The sequence below is a fragment of the Salvelinus alpinus genome, chromosome 28 (assembly GCF_045679555.1).
Source record: "Salvelinus alpinus chromosome 28, SLU_Salpinus.1, whole genome shotgun sequence".
Lineage (NCBI taxonomy): Eukaryota > Metazoa > Chordata > Actinopteri > Salmoniformes > Salmonidae > Salvelinus > Salvelinus alpinus.
Genome location: NC_092113.1, coordinates 12232309 through 12254435, shown reverse-complemented (window position 1 = coordinate 12254435; position 22127 = coordinate 12232309). Strand labels below are relative to the sequence as shown.

The window sequence follows — 22127 nt, the reverse complement described above, 5'->3', positions numbered from 1 at the left end:
AGATCTTAAAATACCTATCCAGACATTGTATCAGCTAACCACATCAAATGTTATAGCAAGCTGTCAGTTGACGACACAGTTGATGAAGTGGCATGCAACCATTGGTTGATGGATGCAACGTCTGAGCAGGGGAACACGACCTCAGTCTGCTTATGGGTTTCAATTATTTACCTGCACAAAACACCACTGCTGATCTATTAAAATGTGTAATTCCACTTGTGAGCACAAATGTAGACCAGATTTTCTGTGTACAGAGCTACTGAATGGCAGATCTAAGCTATTATTTGAAAGGAGCGAGGGGAAGTAATTGAGTCATTTAAATATGCTTGGCAGACAGAGATTGGACTATAAACCTCGAAGACAGATTTACAATACCTCCCATATGTTGTCAGTGCAGCTAACTCTTTAATCTGTTACTATATTGTGGTGAATTCAGAGGGTAGCTCTGACTGGGACTCAAACCCAGGTCCATCAATTGTCAAGCCAACACCTTAACCATTACGCCATCAGGTAGGAACTGCTTAATGAGGTCGCTAGATGTTGTGTTAAGGTCGCTGCAATATTATAATACAGTTTAATACACAGTACAATTATGCCAGTTTAGATCTATTTAAAATCTACAAATGTTGTGCACAAATTTGTTTACATCCCTGTTAGTGAGCATTTCTCCTTTGCCTAGAAAATCCATCCACCTGACTGGTGTGGCATATCAAGAAGCTAATTAAACAGCATGATAATTACACAGGTGCACCTTGTGCTGTGGACAATAAAAGGCATTTCTAAAATGTGCAGTTTTGTCACACAACACAATGCCACAGATGTCTCAAGTTTTGAGGGAGAGTGCAATTGGCATGTTGACTGCAGGAATGTCCACGAGATCTTTTGCCAGAGAATTGAATGTTAATTTCTCTACCGTAAGCTGCCTCCAACGTTGTTTTAGAGAATTTGGCAGTACATCCAACTGGCCTCACAACCGCAGACCACGTGTAACCACAATCATTCTGATTGGCTGTGCCTGGCTCCTCAGTGGGTGGGCCTATGCCCTCCCAGGCCCATCTGTGGCTGCGTCCCTGCCCAGTCAAGTGAATTCCATAGATTAGGACCTATTTAATTTATTTCAATAGACTGATTTCCTTATATGAACTGCAACTCAGTCAAATAGTTGAATTTATTGCATGTTGCATTTCTATTTTTGTTTAGGTATTTCAAGCGTGTAGCTTTGAACGTTTATGGGCAGTGAGATTTGTATACTACTAAAAGTGAGTGTATTCAAACTAAGTGATCATTTTGGCTGGCCATTTATGAATAGAGTAGGCAGAGTAGAGTAATCTGGTGTTGTGATTCCATTACACAATTCAAAGGTATAACCTATATAACCTGCATGTAAAGCGTCAGACAAAGTTCCCATATTAAACACCTGTGTGGGGCAGGTATAACTTAATTTAGGACACACTTTGTGAGTAAAGTAGGCGGTCCGAAGTGAACCATTCTGTATCTGCCTGACACAACATTTTATTATTGTAAAGGATGGGGATATGGTCTTAATCCAATGCGTGGACTATATTTATATTTTTTGGGTCATGGAATTGTATTTGTAGGCGCACGGTCATCATAGCACACTGTGGCAAAAAGGTGAAAACCCCTGTGAACGGTAAAGAGCTTTTGACACATATGTCAGGAATATGCAATAAATGTGCTATAATCTACGTTTGGTGACGTTGGAAATTCTTGTCATGCGTCCCTTTAAAAGGCGTGGTGACGGGATTGAAAGCCAATCTACGTAGTTAGCTGTCAGCGTACTTCAGTGGAGATATTCACCCGATTGCGATATTCGTGCGCCTCGCTGACGCTGTACAATCGTACACTGTCCTTGCTTGCTGGAAGAGGATTCTGATATTTTCCAGGGTAATTAGCATTCCAGAATCATTCTGACTGTCTACACAGGAGTAAACACGCACGAGACAGACGCATGCCTATGGACCGCAGATATTGCCGTGGTGTATGCGCTCTCGGTGTCTCATTTGTTTTGTAGTTAACGTTAGATACAGCAGCGTTTGAAACACACATTAAAATGGCCACAGACGAGCTGTCGTCAAAGCTCAGCCGTCGGCTGCAGATAGAAGACGGTGCCGAGGAACCGGTGGCCGTTGATGAGGGTGGTCAGGGACATGAAAATGGAGCGGGTGAGGAGAAGGCAGCCACAGCGAACGCAGACTCTGAGTTGGGCGCTAAACTCATGCGGCGGGGGGAGTTGAACGACGGAGTGGGTGAACACCATCAGCCGAGCATGAAGGTCTTCAACCCCTACACTGAGTTCAAGGAATTCTCCAGGAAACAAATCAAAGATATGGAGAAAATGTTCAAACAGTGAGTTCATGTTGTCAAAATATCAGCATTACTTTTATTTTTCTTCATTTTACAACCTGCCCTAGAATTACAAACGGCTAGCTCAGGGATGGGCTTCTCCAGTCCTTGGGTGGCAGAGTGGTGTCACACTCAGGCTCCCGAGGACTGAAGTTGCCCACCCCTGGACTAACTAGTTGGCTTTGGTTTAGTAGAATGTCAGAAGTGCAGTGTCTCAAACTCAGTTATTTTCCCAATCAGGTATGAGGTGTTGATTGACACTTGTTGAGCAATGCACTGTACAATTGGTAATTCCCCTTGAATGTCTATTTAATGTAATCAAATTTGATTGGGTCACAAGATAACCTCTATCTAATAACAAACTCTAGAACAGCTCAAGCTATGATTCTCTGAACAAGTGTATGTGATCAAGTTTTTCATGAATTCATAGAGCTGTGTCAGTGCTGCCCCACCCAGTCTCTCTCTGTCTCTGTCTCTCTGTCTCTCTTCTCCTCTCCAATTTGTGAGTGTTGTAGCATGACAGCCTAAACCCATAGTATAGGATGTCATTGTGATAGTATCATTATTTTTCATGCTAACTAATTTAGTCTCAACTATCGGCATAATTTGGTTCATGCATGTACTTTAGTGTGAAAAACCTGTATAAATATGCCATCTGAAACCTTTTTCAGGCCAATGTACACCACAACTTTACATGATCATATACATGCCTTTTATGATACTGATGCACTTATACTATACCTCTTATGTCACAAGGGTAAGTAAGGGATTGTCACAAAGCACTATGGAGCTGACAAACATACAGTCCTTCCCCTCGGCACTGTTGCACTGGGTACTGTTGTGGCCGCGCCAATTATGTCTGACTAATTCCAATAGAAAACCACACAAATGTCCTACCGGGAGTTGAAAGCTGAAATGGGAGAGGGCGGGCTAGGGGGATTTTGGTTAAAGCCATTCTGGGGTTGGTGCCCGAAGTCCCTTGTTCAGGCGTCGGTTCCCACTTCCCAGTGCCAACCCGATGACAGATTGTCCTTTACAAAGACTAGGGAGTCTGGGAGAGGGATTGCTGGTGCACTGGTCAGGGGGAACTTTGGGAGAGGAACTGTCCCACACTACTTAGTTCTGCTTCCCCATGGCCACAGCAACAACAGCCCCTTTGTTAAATGAGCAGCGATGAATGAAGAACTCGTTCCAAGAATAGAACATGGTCAAGAGATATGCGAGTGTCAGATCGGACCTGAAAAATCAGTCTCATCACTGAATGCTGCCACTCCTGCCTTTTGACATGATTACAAATTGATTATCCCAGGAATCTGTAGTAGGCCTATTGTGGAAAATACAGTGGACCGGACCATTGGCAATTCCACAGGAATGGAATTACACTAAGACTTTGTTTCACAATTCAATTTATGCCAAACATGGTTTGTTCAAAGTTTTTAACAAACCATACACCGATATGCAGAAGTCTACTTTGAACAAATACCACTGAAATTTTACTAAAATACATTTACTTGAGGAACAGTGCAGAATCAAAGTTTGGTAACAGAATGACAGTTGTGTCCCTCAGTTTGTGGCCTCTTTTTTCCCCCCAAAACTCTTAAATATCTACTCAGAATGAAGATTTAAAAAGATGTGTGCAGACAGAATGGGGTGTCAGCTATTATGACACCTTGACTTAATGACGGCAACATAATAACATGGGTCCTTGATCTGTACTATACAGAAATGCATTCTCTTCATGGTGATATCTTGAATAGGTACACAAAGGTAGAAAAATGTAATATCCTCCTTTGCATGTTTAGGTATTATTCTAATGAGCTCTGCCCCCAAACAAGACAACATTTTGGTTGGTCCGAAATGGACCAAATCTGTACCAATCATAGACATCTGTTTCACAAGTTTGGGCGTCACAGTACAGCCCAGTAGAGCGCAGTAAAGAAACGTAGCGTGGGGTATATTACTTTATACTGTACTCTACTCATCTGAACTATACTCTACTTTTCTTTACTGTACAGTACTCTACTGTGGTTTGTGACTACTATGAATTCCTAAACAAAATGATCAGTGAAAACACGAACTAAATGGTAGGTCTTCCTTTTACTTTTATAACCCTCCCTCATGAGGGAGAGAAATTGTTGATTTTTGGTAACAGAATGACAAGACACTAGGCAATATTTCTTAAACTTACAGAAGGCAAATCATTTCCCCCGAATTAAATGTTTATTAGTTGGCAAGGGTCTAAATTCTAATGCCTTAAGACTTTTTCTTGTAGGTGTTATCAAGACCCTTTTTCCATGTTTTACCAGAAGTCAAAGTTTTCCTTATTCCAAATATTTAGGATAAGAAATGGTTGAAACATGTTTATATGCCTTAATAAAACATAAAGTAGTGTTAGCTTTCATTTGACACCAGATTTGACATGAGCCTATAAACTTCACATTGGTGCTCATAGGTCCTTTAATATGGAAATGCCCTCATTGCCATTGTGCTTACTGCAGAATCAGCTAAACAAATTCACAGGCCTGTCAGTGGCATTAAGTTTTTATTATTCAAAAAATTAAAGTAACTGTGTGGGTGGTTAAGCAGTGCTTGACAAGATCTGTCAGGACTTAACAGTTACAATGGCGCTGGGCCAGCACCTATTTGTTTACATTTCAGACACCATTGAATTGGTCGGTAAATCAAAACTAAAGTCTAAGAGACTCTGCTTACTTACAGCTATTTGCAAATAATTGAGCCCATAGCATTGCTACTGTACCTTATGGCTTGTCTGTATTTTAGAGAGCAGAAGGAAATTGTATTACAGGGGACACAGTATGGGAATCCATAGGATAGCATGGGGTACACACACTCTCACTCAGTCCTGGCATACTGCCCTGACCACTTATTTTTATTTTTTAATAAAAAGAGGTCACACTTACACCTTTGATACTCAGTGTAGGCTACTCATTACGTACTCCATATTTTCAGTCCAATCAATGCAATGTCTACCTGATTCTTCTTATGTGCTCAATATGCGGTCACTGTCATTGGTTGCTGTATACAGTACAGTAGGTTATATTCACCCTCATCTACGTTTTAAGCTTTGGCAACCCTATTTGGCTGCATTCCATTGTCCTTGACTTAAGACTGATAAAACACTTGGACGAGGTACACTCGCACCTTTTTGATTATAACTTAATAGGACCGTTTTGAAATATAAAGCTTTTAACACATCAACTCTGACTTCATTACACATGGTTACTTTTTGATAGTGCAGGAATTTACATTGTTGCCTCAAGCATGGTGATACCTGAACCAGAATGACATGAATGTCTTTGTTGCTTGGTACTTACAATACCACATAGGCCTAACTATATTGCAAGACCCTATTGAGAGCCATTTTGTTGATTTGTCGTCAGTCACTATTTCCAAGCCTTCTCTTGTGGTCGCCAAACAGCTGACATTTCAGATAGAAATAAACAGTCTGTTTTTCACTCCTTATTATGATCTGATTGACAATACACCTTTGGGATAATGATAGTGTTAGGAACATATACAGTACCAGTCAAAAGTTTGAAAACCTACTCCTTCCAGGGTTTTTCTTTTACTATTTTCTACATTGTAGAATAATAGTGAAGACATCAACTATGAAATAACACATGTAATAACCAAAAGCGTGTTAAACAATATTTTAGATTCTTCAAAGTAGCCACCCTTTGTCTTGACAGCTTTGCACACTCTTGCATTCTCTCAACCAGCTTCATGAGGTAGTCACCTGGAATGCATTTCAATTAACAGGTTTGTTAAGGTAGGGGTGGTATACAGAAGAGAGTCCATATTATGGTAAGAACAGCTCAAATAAGCAAAGAGAAATGACAGTACATTACTTTAAAACATGAAGGTCAGCCAATCCGGAAACATTTCAAGACCTTTGAAAATTTCTTCACGTGCAGTCGCAAAAAGCATCAAGCGATATGATGAAACTGGCTCTCATGAGGACCGCCACAGGAAAGAAAGACCCAGAGTTACCTCTGCTGCAGAGGATAAGTTAATTAGTTACCAGCCCAAATAAATGTTTCACAGAGTTCCAAGTAACAGATACATCAACTGTTCAGAGGAGGCTGCGTGAATCAGGCCTTCATGATTGAATTGCTGCAAAGAAACCACTACTAAAGGACACTAATAAGAAGACACTTGCTTGGGCCAAGAAACACGAGCAATGGACATTAGACCGGTGGAAACTAGTATACAAGTTTCCTAGTCTTCACTAGTATACAATGTAGAAAATAGTCAAATTTAAGAAACCGTTGAATGAGTAGGTGTGTCAACTTCTGACTGGTACTTTATATGCAACTCACGGCTACAATTGAGTTCCTGTTTCTCTATATGGCCTACAGCTCTGTGTGGCAGGTGATTTTAAAAAGAAAAAAGAAAAAAACGTTTTTTATAGCAGTTCTCCTTTCATGTCTGTGGTAACAGAATGATGCTGAGACTCGGATGCAAAGTTTGGTAACAGAATGACTGCACCAACAGCACAAACCGTCATTCTGTTACCAAACTTTGCATCTGCACTGTTCTTCAAGTAAATGTGTTTTTGTAAATGTATCTGTGGAAATTGTTAAAAGTAGTCATTGTGCATAGAGGAGCATGGTTTAACTTTGCAGTCCATCTCAGCATCACTCTGTTAACGTGGAATTGCTCCTCTGCTATTCTGATGTCCCCCATTTCTTCCCGGTAAGGTGAAGTTGACACCTGCAATTATATTTCCTGTGCTTTTAAGTGTGACAACATAATTGGTATCATCCCGAAACACAATTAATATCCTTCGTTTTGAAACATATTCATTATTGATTCTCACTTGATGAATTTTTGATCACCAGTGACTTTTTAAAAATGTGATTACATTTAATGTTTTATCAATGAGCCTCCAGGCTTTTACCTTAATTGTATTGTCAAGTAGGCAGTTATTCACTGGCCTACAGTACCAGTTCATTGTACAGGCACACATTGCATCGACCACAATGTTGCAAGGTATAGGTTTACATTTCCTTTTAGCCTACTACTGTTGGGCTAGCCTATGTTGCACCAATTCAATCTTATTTCGCAGTGATAATTACTTTGCTACCGCCCAGCAACCAATCCAGGTAATCGGCTACCAGTGATCAAAGTACAGCCAAACAGCACTGGACCTGCCTCAGAGACCTGGGGTCTGTTCAGATGGACATAACGTTAGCATACAGAATGTTCAGGTGGCAATGTATTGTGTAGAACATAAATTGTCAGAATAGTGAATCGTTTCAGCTCTGACGGTATTTTTATATGAAACATTCAGAGTATTACACTTCCCTAAATACACCCCTGATCTGCTGTTCTATCCACATATCTGGTAGGGATTATGGAGGTGCCGCTGGGCTGGTCGCTAGATTGATAGATGGTATTAAACCCCCTTCCCTGTCTAGCAGAGAGTAAGCAGATAACGATGGACAGACAGGAAAAATACTGGCTGGCAGACTGTCTGTTATACCAGTAGAGAAGCAAATGTACTGAAACAGTGGGTGGTATGGGTAGATCTGTCAGAATGCTGTAGCAATATATATACATACATACATACATAGAAGGCACTGCTGAAAAGGGCACTGTACGATGAGTCATGCCTTTGTGGCCTCAGCAATGAGTAACAGAAGTTTCTGTAGGCTGTAGCTCAATGTATTGTGCAAACCAAAAGATGAGGGTGTAGTTAGCTATCAAACCTCTGTAACTTGATCTCAACTGGCTCACTGCTAGACCCTTCAAGATTTGGCCAAACCGAAGAGATTTCTACTTTTTCACCTACAGGCCTTTTCCAGTGGGGAGCAATAGAACCCAAAGGCAACCTCCCAAGCCTGTCTACTTTTTTAAAAGAAAATCAATTGACACATGACAGGCTGCTGTCAAAACAAATGCCTGAGGACGAAAGCTGCTAGCTTAATGATCCATTGCATTGGCATGGGATCACCATTTCATTTTGTGCCTCAGGACTCCATCACAAGAGTCAAGCTGGCGTTACCTTCTTGCTCGTCTAATAGGGTCTCGTCCTGTACCACCTGCTGTGGCCACATATGAGACAAGGGGAGCTTATTGTCTTTTCGGGGAGAGCCTGCTGGTTCTATTCCCCGTAATGAAGTGGGGGGGTCCCTCCCAACTCTCCAGAGATTAGCTCAATACTGTTTTCAATGCTGTTTCATTATATTACCCCTTCACCAAATTCCCTCCCTACTCCATGTAGCTCATCTTCACTCCCAGCCTACCTGAGGGGTATACTATGATCAGATCTACTTAAGGTTTTCTAAGGCTAGCCAGCTTCAGTTCTCTTCACATTCCTGCTCAGGCTTCATCTGTTTCTACTATGGTGGCTATTGCTTGTCCGTACTACCGCTAACTCTAGCAGGCCTGTAACTGCTCGTACATGTCGCACGTGTCTAGTCGAATGCTGAACGCTGAGACAATTCTGAAAGTCAGTGCCACATTTTTATTTGTGCCAAAATCAAAATGATAAACATAATCTTACAAATTCCCCAGGCTGTGGTGTGAAATAGGCTTGTTGAAGTGCCGTCTTTGGTGTGCAATATGCACAAGCACCTTTTTTCCCCCAGTCCTATCGATTTTCTAAAATGCGTGAAGTTTCAAATGACTAAATGTGTAATGTAATAGGTTTTGTAACATGACTGACATACATTTAATAAAATATTTAATCCGTCTTCCTCAAGTTAAGGGGCTGATGATGCAGTCTTTGCGATAGGGAGGGAATCTGAGTTTCATTGGTCCTCAACTCTCAGTTTAAACATTTCATTCAGGATAGATGGAGTTAGCCTGCCGCCGGAGCAGGTTAGTTCTAACTCAGGGCTAAAAGATTCGTTGCCATATAAGTTTACCTGGCTAAAAAGTGAGCCGCTTTCATGGTACTGGTTATCCCGAGTTGAACTCTGAGTTGACCAAAGTTACCTTGCTAACTCCTCAAACCACGTATGTAGTATAGAGGGATGTGTTCATTGGGCACCAAACCCCCTAACTGGGTCGTGTTCATTGGGCACCAAACTGAAAACTGACTGGAACGGGGAGGGACTACCAAGGACTTTGTCGGTTCCATGCCATAATGAACACAACCCAGTTAGGGGGTTTGCTGGAAGGTTATTGGAATTAGGGTTCGGGTTAGGCTGCCATGGTTATCTGCCCTGAAGTGCCACAGCCAGACTTCCACTGATGTTAAGGAGTGCAGCGTTTGCCTGGCTAATGGGAGTTGAACTACACTGCTCAAAAAAATAAAGGGAACACTAAAATAACACATCCTAGATCTGAATGAATGAAATATTCTTATTAAATACTTTTTCCTTTACATAGTTGAATGTGCTGACAACAATCACACAAAAATTATCAATGGAAATCAAATTTATCAACCCATGGAGGTCTGGATTTGGAGTCACACTCAAAATTAAAGTGGAAAACCACACTATAGGCTGATCCAACTTTGATGTAATGTCCTTAAAACAAGTCAAAATGAGGCTCAGTAGTGTGTGTGGCCTCCACGTGCCTGTATGACCTCCCTACAACGCCTGGGCATGCTCCTGATGAGCTGGCGGATGGTCTCCTGAGGGATCTCCTCCCAGACCTGGACTAAAGCATCCGCCAACTCCTGGACAGTCTGTGGTCCAACGTGGCGTTGGTGGATGGGAGCGAGACATGATGTCCCAGATGTGCTCAATTGTATTCAGGTCTGGGGAACGGGCGGGCCACTCCAGCCACATGAGGTCTAGCATTGTCTTGCATTAGGAGGAACCCAGGGCCAACCGCACCAGCATATGGTCTCACAAGGGGTCTGAGGATCTCATCTCGGTACCTAATGGCAGTCAGGCTACCGCTGGCGAGCACATTGAGGGCTGTGCGGCCCCCCAAAGAAATGCCACCCCACACCATGACTGACCCACCGCCAAATCGGTCATGCTGGAGGATGTTGCAGGCAGCAGAACGTTCTCCACAGCGTCTCCCGACTCTGTCACATGTGCTCAGTGTGAACCTGCTTTCATCTGTGAAGAGCACAGGGCGCCAGTGGCGAATTTGCCAATCTTGGTGTTCTCTGGCAAATGCCAAACGTCCTGCACGGTGTTGGGCTGTAAGCACAACCCCCACCTGTGGACATCGGGCCCTCATACCACCCTCATGGAGTCTGTTTCTGACCGTTTGAGCAGACACATGCACATTTGTGGCCTGCTGGAGGTCATTTTGCAGGGCTCTGGCAGTGCTCCTCCTGCTCCTCCTTGCACAAAGGCGGAGGTAGCGGTCCTGCTGCTGGGTTGCTGCCCTCCTACGGCCTCCTCCACGTCTCCTGATGTACTGGCCTGTCTCCTGGTAGCGCCTCCATGCTCTGGACACTACGCTGACAGACACAGCAAACCTTCTTGCCACAGCTCGCATTGATGTGCCATCCTGGATGAGCTGCACTACCTGAGCCACTTGTGTGGGTTGTAGACTCCGTCTCATGCTACCACTAGAGTGAAAGCACCGCCAGCATTCAAAAGTGACCAAAACATCAGCCAGGAAGCATAGGAACTGAGAAGTGGTCTGTGGTCACCACCTGCAGAACCACTCCTTTATTGGGGGTGTCTTGCTAATTGCCTATAATTTCCACCTGTTGTCTATTCCGTTTGCACAACAGCATGTGAAATGTATTGTCAATCAGTGTTGCTTCCTAAGTGGACAGTTTGATTTCACAGAAGTGTGATTGACTTGGAGTTACATTGTGTTGTTTAAGTGTTCCCTTTATTTTTTTGAGCAGTGTATATACCCTTTTTCAACCCGGCGGAGCAAAAAGTCTTATTTTTGAGTCTAGGGATATAGGCCCATTTATTTTCAGTACTTCTCCATGACCGCTGTTTATTTTTATCCCTGACCCTTGCTTTAGTTTTTAACATGGTAGTTAGTTCATGGCAGCATTGCATATTTTCTTTTAGAAGCTGACCTCCCACTGATACACTATCACATAGACTAATGGTGTAACCTGTCAACAGCAATATAAACACAATGGAGAGGGAATGGCTAACCACCAAACCTATACCCCCTCCGAGTGCCCTGCGAGATAGGATGCAACTAAGTGCAATGCCCACAGCTCTTAACTGTCCTGCCCTGAACATCACAATACCATCCCACATGCCAACATTATTTACGCTTTCATAGCCCAGCACCATGCTAAAAATAACCACTCAGATAATGTCAATCTGTAACCACGTTGGGCTGATCCAATCGGTGTGCTTAACAGCATCACAATTAGTCACCTGGTCATTAATCCCCTGACATCCAGGGGAGAGCCGGTACCAGAGAGGAGTGTGCCATTCCCAGGGTATTACCCAAACACATTCTCTCTTGCCCTAAATGGATTGTCCCGTATCCGATTTCCAGCTGTGACATGGAACATCTGTCACCAAGGGAACCGGAGCCAGAAACCTCTTTCTCGTACTGCCTTTTGACATTCATGGTGGCGATTCTGTATGAAACTCTAGGCAGAGGTTGACTATAAGAACAGGTGATGTCAGGTTTCCAACTCTAATCCCATCATTAACCTTTTATGAAGTGGATGCCAAACTCACCCGGGACCAGGGCAGTGCTTACACCACGCACACTGGATTAAACCCACCGTAGTGATGCTCTTGAGTCCGTGTTATTATCGGTGTAGGAATGCCTCAATATTTTGAGTTGGCTAATGATCAACCTCCCTCCACATTTGTTTTTATCTTGGCTACTAAATCCAGACGTGAAGTACATCCATCTCACAGAGCCTTTAAGTAACCGTGTCCAAGGCCTAAACCATCTATTACCTGAGAGAACTGCCCCTGGTCTTTTGAGAAATGATCCTATTTGGAGAGCTTGAGAGCTTTCATTCTGTGTGCATACTCTGGATCGATTTGGATCTCAAACCTATTATGCATTGACAGGAAATGGATGAAAAGGCCTAGTCAAAGACAAAAGGATAATGTAGCTAAATCAATATTGTATCGCCAGAGATACTTAAGAGTAAAAGTTCATCTTGAGCGTGACTCTTCCTCTTGGGTTGAACTGTCATAAATCTACAATTAGCCACTTCATGGATGTTTAAAAAAAAAAAAAAAAATCTTCAATCTTAGAATTATTTGCTACTACAGTAGTGTTTCATTTTGACTGCACAAATGTGGTCCATAGAGAACCCCATCTAAACAATATGAGAGGTTCTGGAGTACCACAAGTCACTTGTCTCTACTCCAACCAAAAAAAGCCACTTGCTCTACTTCTCAGTTTGTTATCCAACTCAATTTCATCCGTCATGTCACACTAGAGGCTGACTAAGCACTCTCTCATTTAACTCGATGCAGATGCTCCCGAAGAGTGGAGGCCAAAGCTAAACCGGGCTCTCCAGTTTCCCATGACCCTGACCAAGCATACTATGACCGTCCCAGCTTGCATCTGGCCGGAAGTCCACAAAGTCACATGACACTCGAAAGCGGGTCTCTGCGATTTATAGCAAACACTGAAATTAAATCCCAGAACTTGATCTATTCCCTTGTTGAGTTCCCCTCTTCGTGGATCTTCTTAAAGAGCTGGCTAAGTGAAAGCAGTATGGCGAAAACCCCACTTAGACTTGTCTTAGCTCGTCTTGTGCCGCAGCGACAGTAAATATTTTGTGGACATACAACGTCTTAATGCGCTTCATAATGTCATTGTGGAGGATGTGATGCCATGTGGAGCACTCAAGGCCTCACTGTTTGCATTTTGATCTCCTGGCCCAGTTGCCTCAGCCTGAGGGCTCTGGATACTCTATGAGACTTTCTTGGCATCTGTGGACACTGCACAATGATGTAAATATACCCTGTGTTTTGTTTTCATAAATTAAATACTCAATGAGAACTACTAGCATGCATTGTAATCTGGGCTGCCTGTCAGACGAACCAGTCAAGTGATGTCATTGACATGTTATCAAGATGGCGGCACACTAGTCAGATTTTGTTATCAAAATCACCTTTTTTTTAAAAATCTGTTCATCTTTAAATCTGGTAGAAGCAATTTGGCCTGGGTAGGGCCTGAATGTTGCGGGCATGGGTAGGGCTTGGACTTAAAATTAATTCCCGTACAGGGCTCGAGCACGCATACACGCTTAGTCAATCAGACATGCCGTGTGTCTGTGTGCCGTCATAACTGGGCTTGTAGTGTGGCGCGAGAGAGGCTTTTCCCCAAGCCTGCTCCGGTTAGCTGTTGTCTAGCAACATAACTGGGACTAAGCCCCAAGGACTCAAGAAGATTGGCAGAGAGAAGACAGAGGGAGGGAGTGGCCTGGAATGAAGTAGATCTCTGTAAACTGCTGGTTTAGGAGTAGTGAAGCCGTTACGTAACAGTTATGTTTGACTTGCACAGTATGTTTCAGTTGAATGATTTTGTGTTCTAGCAACTCAATGTTGTAGTCCTTTACGGTCTAGCTAAGCTCCTCACTTGAAAGTGTAATCAACCCTTTAAACTAGGCCTGCGATGTATTTTGGTTCAGGTGTTTCATGCATTCCAAGGTTTTGCATGAGCTTATAGTTGGTTTGCAACCATAGGTATATAACCCCAGAGAAATGGGATATATATCGTCACTATATTGAAGTTCGTATCATTGGAAGCGTATTTCATTCCTTTTATGGCATTCTGTTTTGCTACGTGTGCATCTAATTGAGACTATATTTAGAGTATGTGGGTGAACTGGTTATTTCCAGAATAGCACTGAGGTAGGTTAGCCACAGGAAACATGGGTTTACTGTGACAGCAGTATTGATATCGTAAGCCAGTTTCAGATGGAAAATGCAAGGCTGCTTTGGCTTCGTTATGATTTATTTGCAGGCAAGTACATAGACTACTCGCTTCAAGCTTTATTTATACAGCACATTTGACATGGAGTGCAACGCAATGTGCTTCACAGGGAAAAAAGCAAATAAACGATGAAAATAAAAGCTGAAATATTTACTACACAACAAACGTAAGATTAAAACGATGAAAGAATGACAAACTGAACGACTAAAAAGCACTCTAAGCAAAGGCAAAGCACTCGAAGGACCTAAAAGCATATCTGACATGTATTGGGGTGCACAATCGTGGATTGATTTAAAAACTAATAGAATAATCATAAAAATAATTCTAAAACAGGCAACTAGTGCACATTAAAACAGGTGTAATGTGTGCTCTCCATCTGATCTTGGTCAGTACACATGCTGCAGCATTCTGTATGTTTTGCAGTTGACCAATGGCTTTCTTGGGTAGACCAGACAGGAGAGCCTTACAGTAGTCAAGCCTGCTGGTAATAAAAGCATGGACGAGTCTCTCTGTATCAGCCTGAGAGAAATGGCCGCACGCACCTTGGCAATGTTCCTCAGGTGGCTAAAAAGCTATTTTGGTCACATTCCTAACGTGTGACACAGTACATCCATATCTTCACCTAATCAGACTGAATTTATAGGAAGGCTGACTAAAGTTTTTGAAGGTAAACTTGTGACTGGATTGTTATGTAGCCCGGTAGTTGTTGTAAGCGGCTTGTATTATTTTGTCCATGGTTTTGCAGAAGAATGGAGACGATTATGTTTTCTTCATTGGCATTCGTCTTTGTGGCTGACCAGTTGATTTGCTGTGTTATGAAGGTTTTAATTAGAAAGCCCCTTATCTCACAACCTTACAAGAAACTGATCCTTCTTTATTTCGTTTTTTGTCTGCAAAATTCTCCAGATTTTGTTTTGTGCCAAGTTGCAAGCATAAGTGCTACTGTACTTTTAAAAGCAGGTTGTAGAACCAGTAGTACTTCTACTCCAGAATGTCCAACTTTATTTAGAATTTGAACAAGGCCCAGATCCAGACGTTCACCCATTTTTATATGGTCTTGTTTCTTCTTTAAAATCTTTTTTTTGGCCTCTGCTCATTCAAACTTATGGTTGTTGTTCATTGTGATTGACTGGTGTCTCTGTTCTGTCACTCTCCTAAGAGAGTGTGCTGTGTTGATTACCGTGGGCTCTCTGTCCTACATAGCTCGCCCAGGGTTTAACACTCCACTCCAGCCCTGCCGCCGAGCAGAACCCCTATACCAGGTGAACACGGCTCATTAGAGCCCCAGACAGACACACACACACCTCACAATATCAGACATGCCACTACCTTACACCATGCAAACACACACACCACTCCATCTACACTTAGATCTCTGACGTGCCTTATCCAGGGGCGGCATGTAACCTAGCGGTTAGAGCGTTGGGACAGTAACCGAAAGGTTGCTTTTTCGAATCCCCGAGCCTGCCATTCTGCCCTTGAGCACGGCAGTTAACCCCCACAACAACTGCTGCCCGGAAAGCAACGCCTTTGTCAATTTGTCACAACTCTTCTTTTTTTTTCTTTTTTTTAAGGAATCCCCACTCACCTCTCTGATTCAGAGGGGTTGGGTTAAATGCGGAAGACAAATTTCGGTTGAATGCATTGTTGTGCAACTTGCCCTAATTCATACTCACCTTCACTGTGACTCATTTGGCCACTACTTCTCTACTTTCAGGAACAGGCATATTTCATGGATAGATGGCGGTTTTTGTAATCTCTATCAGAGGGGAATGTCATAGGTGGCAGCAGCTGGAGTGTAGTCTCGAAACGTGATACTTGGCCTTCTTACTTATTGTTACTGTACATGGCTTTATCATTTCCAGGAATAGGTTGTCATATGGCATCCATGCGCTATTGTCTGGTGCAAGAAACATTATTGTAATTTGCCTGTTTTATCTAAACCAACACGTGCAGTAAGAGTTGAAACAACACATTGTTAACATTCACCAGGGTCTGTGGATTTTCCTGGATTTACCCAAGAGATTACTGCTTCCCTGTTTGTCACAACTCCTTGGAGTAGGGGTGTTAAGTATGTCAAGCTCACGCCAAAGCGTTTCGCTTTCACCGAGACTTACAGGCCTCTCACGGGTCAATGTGTAACACACGTACTGTAAATGACAGTTCAGTTCACCCTTATTTACTTCTCATTCTTCTCACATACCATAATCATATGAACTCCTCAGTGTTCACAGCCTCACATTTTTGGGGCAAACTTTCAGCTCCAAGTCATTGGCGTGTAACTTTCTTTGGTTAAGTTGGAGACCGACGTTCATGTTTTTATCTCATGTAAGCTGCACTGCAATTCAGGTTTCTGTATTGTAAACTGTATTTTAAAAGCTAACTATAAGAAGAGTGTAGGCTGAGATTTAGACTGGAGGCATCTACAGTATAGTACCTACTGTAGTAAACTTCTGTTAGTCATTTTTTTAGCTCTGAAAGGTAATGGTGGATGTGGACATTTTGTGAAGCCCTGGCGTTGACTAAACCTTTGAAATTTGTAAGTGCAGATGAGGGACTCGGGCGTGCCCAAATATGGATATTCTTACCTCCTGCTTCCACATTTGCCAGAAACACCACTGCGATTAAGGAAGTTAGGTCTATTTGCACGTCCTCTTTTGCTGAGGACAAGTCATTTCCAAAGTAGCTCATTCCTTCCCGGAACGCTCAGACACGTCTTAAAGGCCATGGTCTGAGAGTCAACTGAAAGTTGATGCTCATTGCTTAAATCATCAGCATATGATTCTTCAACCACCTCGTCATCATCATACCTTTTTTCATGGTGTTTCCTCAGCTTGCATTGACAAAAGTTCTAGTTTGAGCAATAAGTTCTCATTCAATGAATTTTGACTGATTCACTTGTCATGGAAGATAAATAACTTGGGCTACAGTTCAGAGGATAACTCCTGCTGACAAAAGGAAGTCCATTTCCCGTGGGGAGTTGGGGAAAGTCCTCTAGTTTCACTGGGATTTTTTTTTTACCTCGAGCAACCTTTTCTCTCTCCTCGTCCGTTGTTCAGCAAAGAAACTCTTAGAGCAAACCTACACCCAATTTAAAAATGGCTTTACTTTTTACTGTAGGAGTAATCAAAACCCATATCTGTACTATACTTTCATAGAGTTAGCTAGATGCAGGTTTTACACAGGCTGGACAAGCATGGACATGTATGGAACGCAAAGAATCTGAACATGTCTGTTCAGTTGAGGGAAAGCAATAGGCCTGGACGTTCCGTTAAAAACCTGTAATGTTAGCCTATACAGTAATTTCTCGTGAGTACAGGCAATGGGTCTCTAGAGATGAGCGTAATAAGCGAGTGTTTAGCTTTCACTGGGGCCACCCCTTAGGGCAGTAACAGAATATGCTGAAAGTTTCCTGTGCCATGAAGATAGGCCCAATTTTGCCTTGCGTGGACGAAAGGGGGGAAATGGAGGGAGTATGATGTAACCGAGCATAAAGGGCAACAATAAGGGATAGGAGAACGAGACAACAGTACCTTGAAGGATGCAAAAAGTGAACAAACGGGTATATCTTTTAGGTTTCCCCAATTATTTAGCCTACCCTGCGGTTTGTGATCCAATTATGTCCTAAAATGACCAGTGACATGCATGTTCGCTCATAGCAGTATTATTTATAGGTGAACTGCGGACATCTTTGTTTACATTCCTAACTACAAGGCACAACCAAGGCTAGTGTCCGGTGAGCTCAAAGTAATCCTTATCAACTTTCAAAGCCCTACAATCAGGCCCAAAAACAGTACTAGCAACTCTAAAGTCCTTGCCATTAGCTAAAACTTCTAATCCAAATGGACCTTCCCTTATGTATAGAAGTCATTACATCATACTGTACGGACAGAGCAATGATGATGCCCTTGGTCTTCACATCGGCTCAAATTAAATTTGACAGACTGCTTCCCAGGGCTCTAGAAGTCAACCCGTAGCTCAGACTGTGGCTGCCTACTCAATAAAGCACATAGCAATAAGGTAGTTATTCCACAGTTATTGAGTGGCCTTTGAATAACCCCCCCCCCCCCCCCCCCATTATAAGACAAGGGGAATCTACTGTATAGTGCTGTTAAAATACTCCCTTCATTCATTGCTTTCCTCCTTGACCGGTGCAAGGCCTATTGTATAACTCCCACAACCCAGTCGTTTTGAGCTGGATGCCAATTACAGTACTGTGCAATGCTGCTACACACATCCTGACCTAGTAATAGATCGTGTTCATAATACACCATCTCTCTCTCGTAGGCAGGATTTTAAGTGCTTTTCTCAGAAGGAAAGGCACAAACGTAAAAATGTTATGGTCTTATTCTGAGCGAAAAATATCAAAGTCAAGCTGTTAGGGGTGGGTTGTCACAGGAAATAACAGGCCGATATCATCTCTTTTATCTTTGTATCGATCTGCATAGTCCCCAACTTCTCTCATCTCTGCCTGCAGTCACGACAGACTAGTTCCTCTTCTCCCTCCATCTGTCGCCCGGAGCAAAACTATTACGACAGAATGACACATTTCAACTTCCTCATCAATGTAAACTATAGCAGTAAACACCCCATTAACCAGCCTCACAGCTATTTAATGGAACTTGTCATGGTACACACCCTGTTAATGAGAAGAGGAATGGAATCTAGGCCGGGGTAAGAGTTTGCATGCTGTGCACGTCCTGCCACTGACGTTGGTTGCTGAAATCACTTCCGTAGTGTTCAAGACGTTTGCCATGAATGTTCAGAGCTGCAATGGAATGCGGGGTTAAAATGTTGGTTGGACCTTAACTTCAGGGCCCATTCACAAAGTGTCTAAGGTAGGAGTGCTGGTCAAGGATCAGGCCCCAGCTAGAGCTGTTGTGGTGACCGTATTACCGCCACACTGGCGGTCATGAGTCATTAAAGGCAGTCAAATTCCACGTGACCGTTTAGTCACAGTAATTAGGCTTCTCCAAGCTCTGATGCTGCTAATGGTCATTAGTAGCCTACCGTACTTGCTAACTGCCTGGTACTCAGCACTCTATTGTCCCTCTAATCACTCTGACATTGATGCAAATGTTCGCAAATCTAATCAAACACTTCACGAGCTCATGTTGTGCAATATTTCAAGAGGCTATGCAATTGCGTGAGAACAGAGTGATGGCCTCTATTAGAAAGAGGAGGATCCCATCAGCTTTCTGTAGGCTCGGCCTACTATATTTATTTTTCAACTTTCCTAATATTAAGTACATTGCTTGTCTTTACAACAGGAGTATAGCCTACCTGGCTGACAGGAAAACCGTCCTCCTTTTGCTATTTAAGTGCAGAGATTACAATTTTTTTCCCCTGCTCCTGTTTTGAGACAGGTGCTTGATAATGGTCCATTCTAAATCAAAACGATTTTCTCACACTTATTTAATTTATGTGAAAACAAGATTCAATTAAGAATAGTCTGATGGGTGACAATATTATCCTATCACCTGTGAATTATATATTATCACTTGTGAATGATGCCCAGCTTAAGGCAAGAAACAATGCCTTTATTTTTAACTTTTTTGAATCAGTGGCACATCTCATGTAGCCTAGCCCATAGGCCTATATGTTTTGTAAAGGTTTGGCTCTTTAACTAATGTGGCCAAATAACTTCTTAAAATGAAGCACATTAATCCGCTTTACAATGGGTGTAGAGCCTAACTGGCAGTACGCGAGTCAAGTTTGGGGAAGATCATTTTCACCATAAAAATATACTTTATAATAAAATAATTGCATAATCGCATTTGTGGTCACTTTTGAGAATAGTGTTTTCCTGATAAAGCCTATTGCCATGTGTGCATTGCTGGGCATTAAATTGTGAAGAAGTAAACTATTAGGTGATCAAGATTTTAAGCTAATCGTTCTGATCTGGTGCATCAGCCTCATTTGTGTAAAAAAAAAATGTTGATGCTAGTGGTTGTACTAATTTGGGATCTATGCATCCCACAACTGTCCCAGACTGTTGGGAATATTTATTTTCTCGAATAGAATAGGTCAACTTTTGTACTATGGGGATAGTAGATTGACATAGGCTAGTGCATTTGCTGTTCGTTAGGCCTACTAATCTTGTTGGCTGACGAGAAGTAAATGTAGACGTTTCTTCAAAGATCTTCAATATTTTATTTTTATTTTTATTTTTTATTTATTTTTTAATTTATTTTTTTTACCGTTATTTTACCAGGTAAGTTGACTGAGAACACGTTCTCATTTGCAGCAACGACCTGGGGAATAGTTACAGGGGAGAGGAGGGGGATGAATGAGCCAATTGTAAACTCAATTGAATAAGGATGCACGCGCGAGGTTGCGTCCCCAACATGTCGGTCTTCACTTGTAGCCACGGAGAAAGACCCGATCACGTGATGGAGAGCCGTGTGAGTTCGATGAGGTGCTTTGGAGCGGGCAGCATTTACGGAGAAGGGCTGCAAAAGACATGGATTTTTTTTGCGTACATTATGGCCACACAAAGGGGATGCCGCCGGGAAATTCCAGAAATTATCAAGTGCTTCTCAAATGATGAATTAGAGACTGACAAAGTGTGTACAGCCTGCGCAAAATAACAAAGCAGAGCTTTTCAAGGGATTTTTTTTCAAGTCAACATTAGTTGCATCATGCAGCTTTAAATATATTTTATTTTTAATAGATTCTATTGAACTAGGCAAGTCAGTTAAGAACAAATTCTCATTTACAATGACGCCAAACCCAGACGACGCTGGGCCAATTGTGCTCCGCCCTATGGGACTCCCAATCACGGCCGGATGTGATGCAGCCTGGATATCGCCCAACGTTTGTAGAACTACAGTTGCATTTATAACTCTAAATGAAGCATAAGTACCTATTTCTTTAACCGCTCAACACAATGTGAACACTCCTCATCGTTTGGAGAAACTATCCTTTCTATTTTATTCAATTGTATTCTTCATACTATAATATCAAATGCCATGGAATTCTAAGCAAATCTTGTCTGCTAAATGAACTAGTGTAGCCCACAGCCAAATGGCATAGCCAGATCAGGAGCTAAAGTAAGAACAACTCAGAGTATGCTATTCTGTTCTTCTGAAATAGACTATTTTCTTCTTATCATGTTTCTTTAGACCGGTCGGGGAAAAAAATAATGGATTTATTAGACTTTTTCAAATGTAGTTGTTCGAAAGCCTACAAGCCACTGATGCAGACCTATGTGGAAGCCAGGAGACGCTAAATGTGTTTGTTAATTATCGCTCAATTATTGTGAAACCGACAGTTATTTGCGTGACAATCACCGGCTGACAATTTCGTGACAGCCCTAGCCCCGCCCACCTTATTCATTATGAATTAGAAGGCTAAATTGATCCTAGCTCAGCACTCCACTCAGACACATTGTGAATACGGGCCCAGGACTTCATTCCTGGCTGTGAATACTAGCAGAGATGGGGGGGGGGTCTTTGCTGTAAAGCCACTCGTTCCTCCATTTCACCGGATGTATGCCTCTGGAGGGACTCTAATTGGCTATCAATATTTGCTGACACGACTCGCATTGTAGTCTATACTACAGCCCAAGAATGATGGAAAAGAAGGACTCTGTTAGCCAGAGACATATGCTGTTCTGTCAATGACTGTCATGTGCAGTTAGCTAGTTGGTGCTAATGCTACAGAAAGAGCAAGGAGGAAGGAGAAAAGAAAGCGTGACTTGCTTGCAGGTGCCTCACCCCAGACTGCTGCGATCTTTAGTGAAAGGTGCCTGTTGCCATGGCGACGCCATCTCAGAGCGAGAGCATAGAGAAGGTGGTTTCAGACAATGACTGAGGAAAAGAGAGGCCAATCCTTTAGCCAAAGTGCTTCCTCCTTCACTCTGCTTTCTTGCGCGCATATGACAGACTGTTGGTGGTCGGCGCACGTCTCTGGAGCCACTGAGCCAGAGGTGTGTG

The 22127-nt window shown here is 42.5% G+C and overlaps 1 protein-coding gene across 1 annotated transcript in view; it reads left to right on the top strand.

Moving 5' to 3' along the window:
- Positions 1 to 1781: 1781 nt before the first annotated feature.
- Positions 1782 to 22127, top strand: part of efhd2 (EF-hand domain family, member D2) — a 28118-nt gene continuing 7772 nt past the window's right edge. The window contains exon 1 of the mRNA XM_071371654.1: positions 1782 to 2367. Within this exon, the coding sequence (XP_071227755.1) occupies positions 2072 to 2367 (296 nt within the window). The 5' untranslated portion in view covers positions 1782 to 2071. The remainder of the gene's footprint in view (positions 2368 to 22127) is intronic.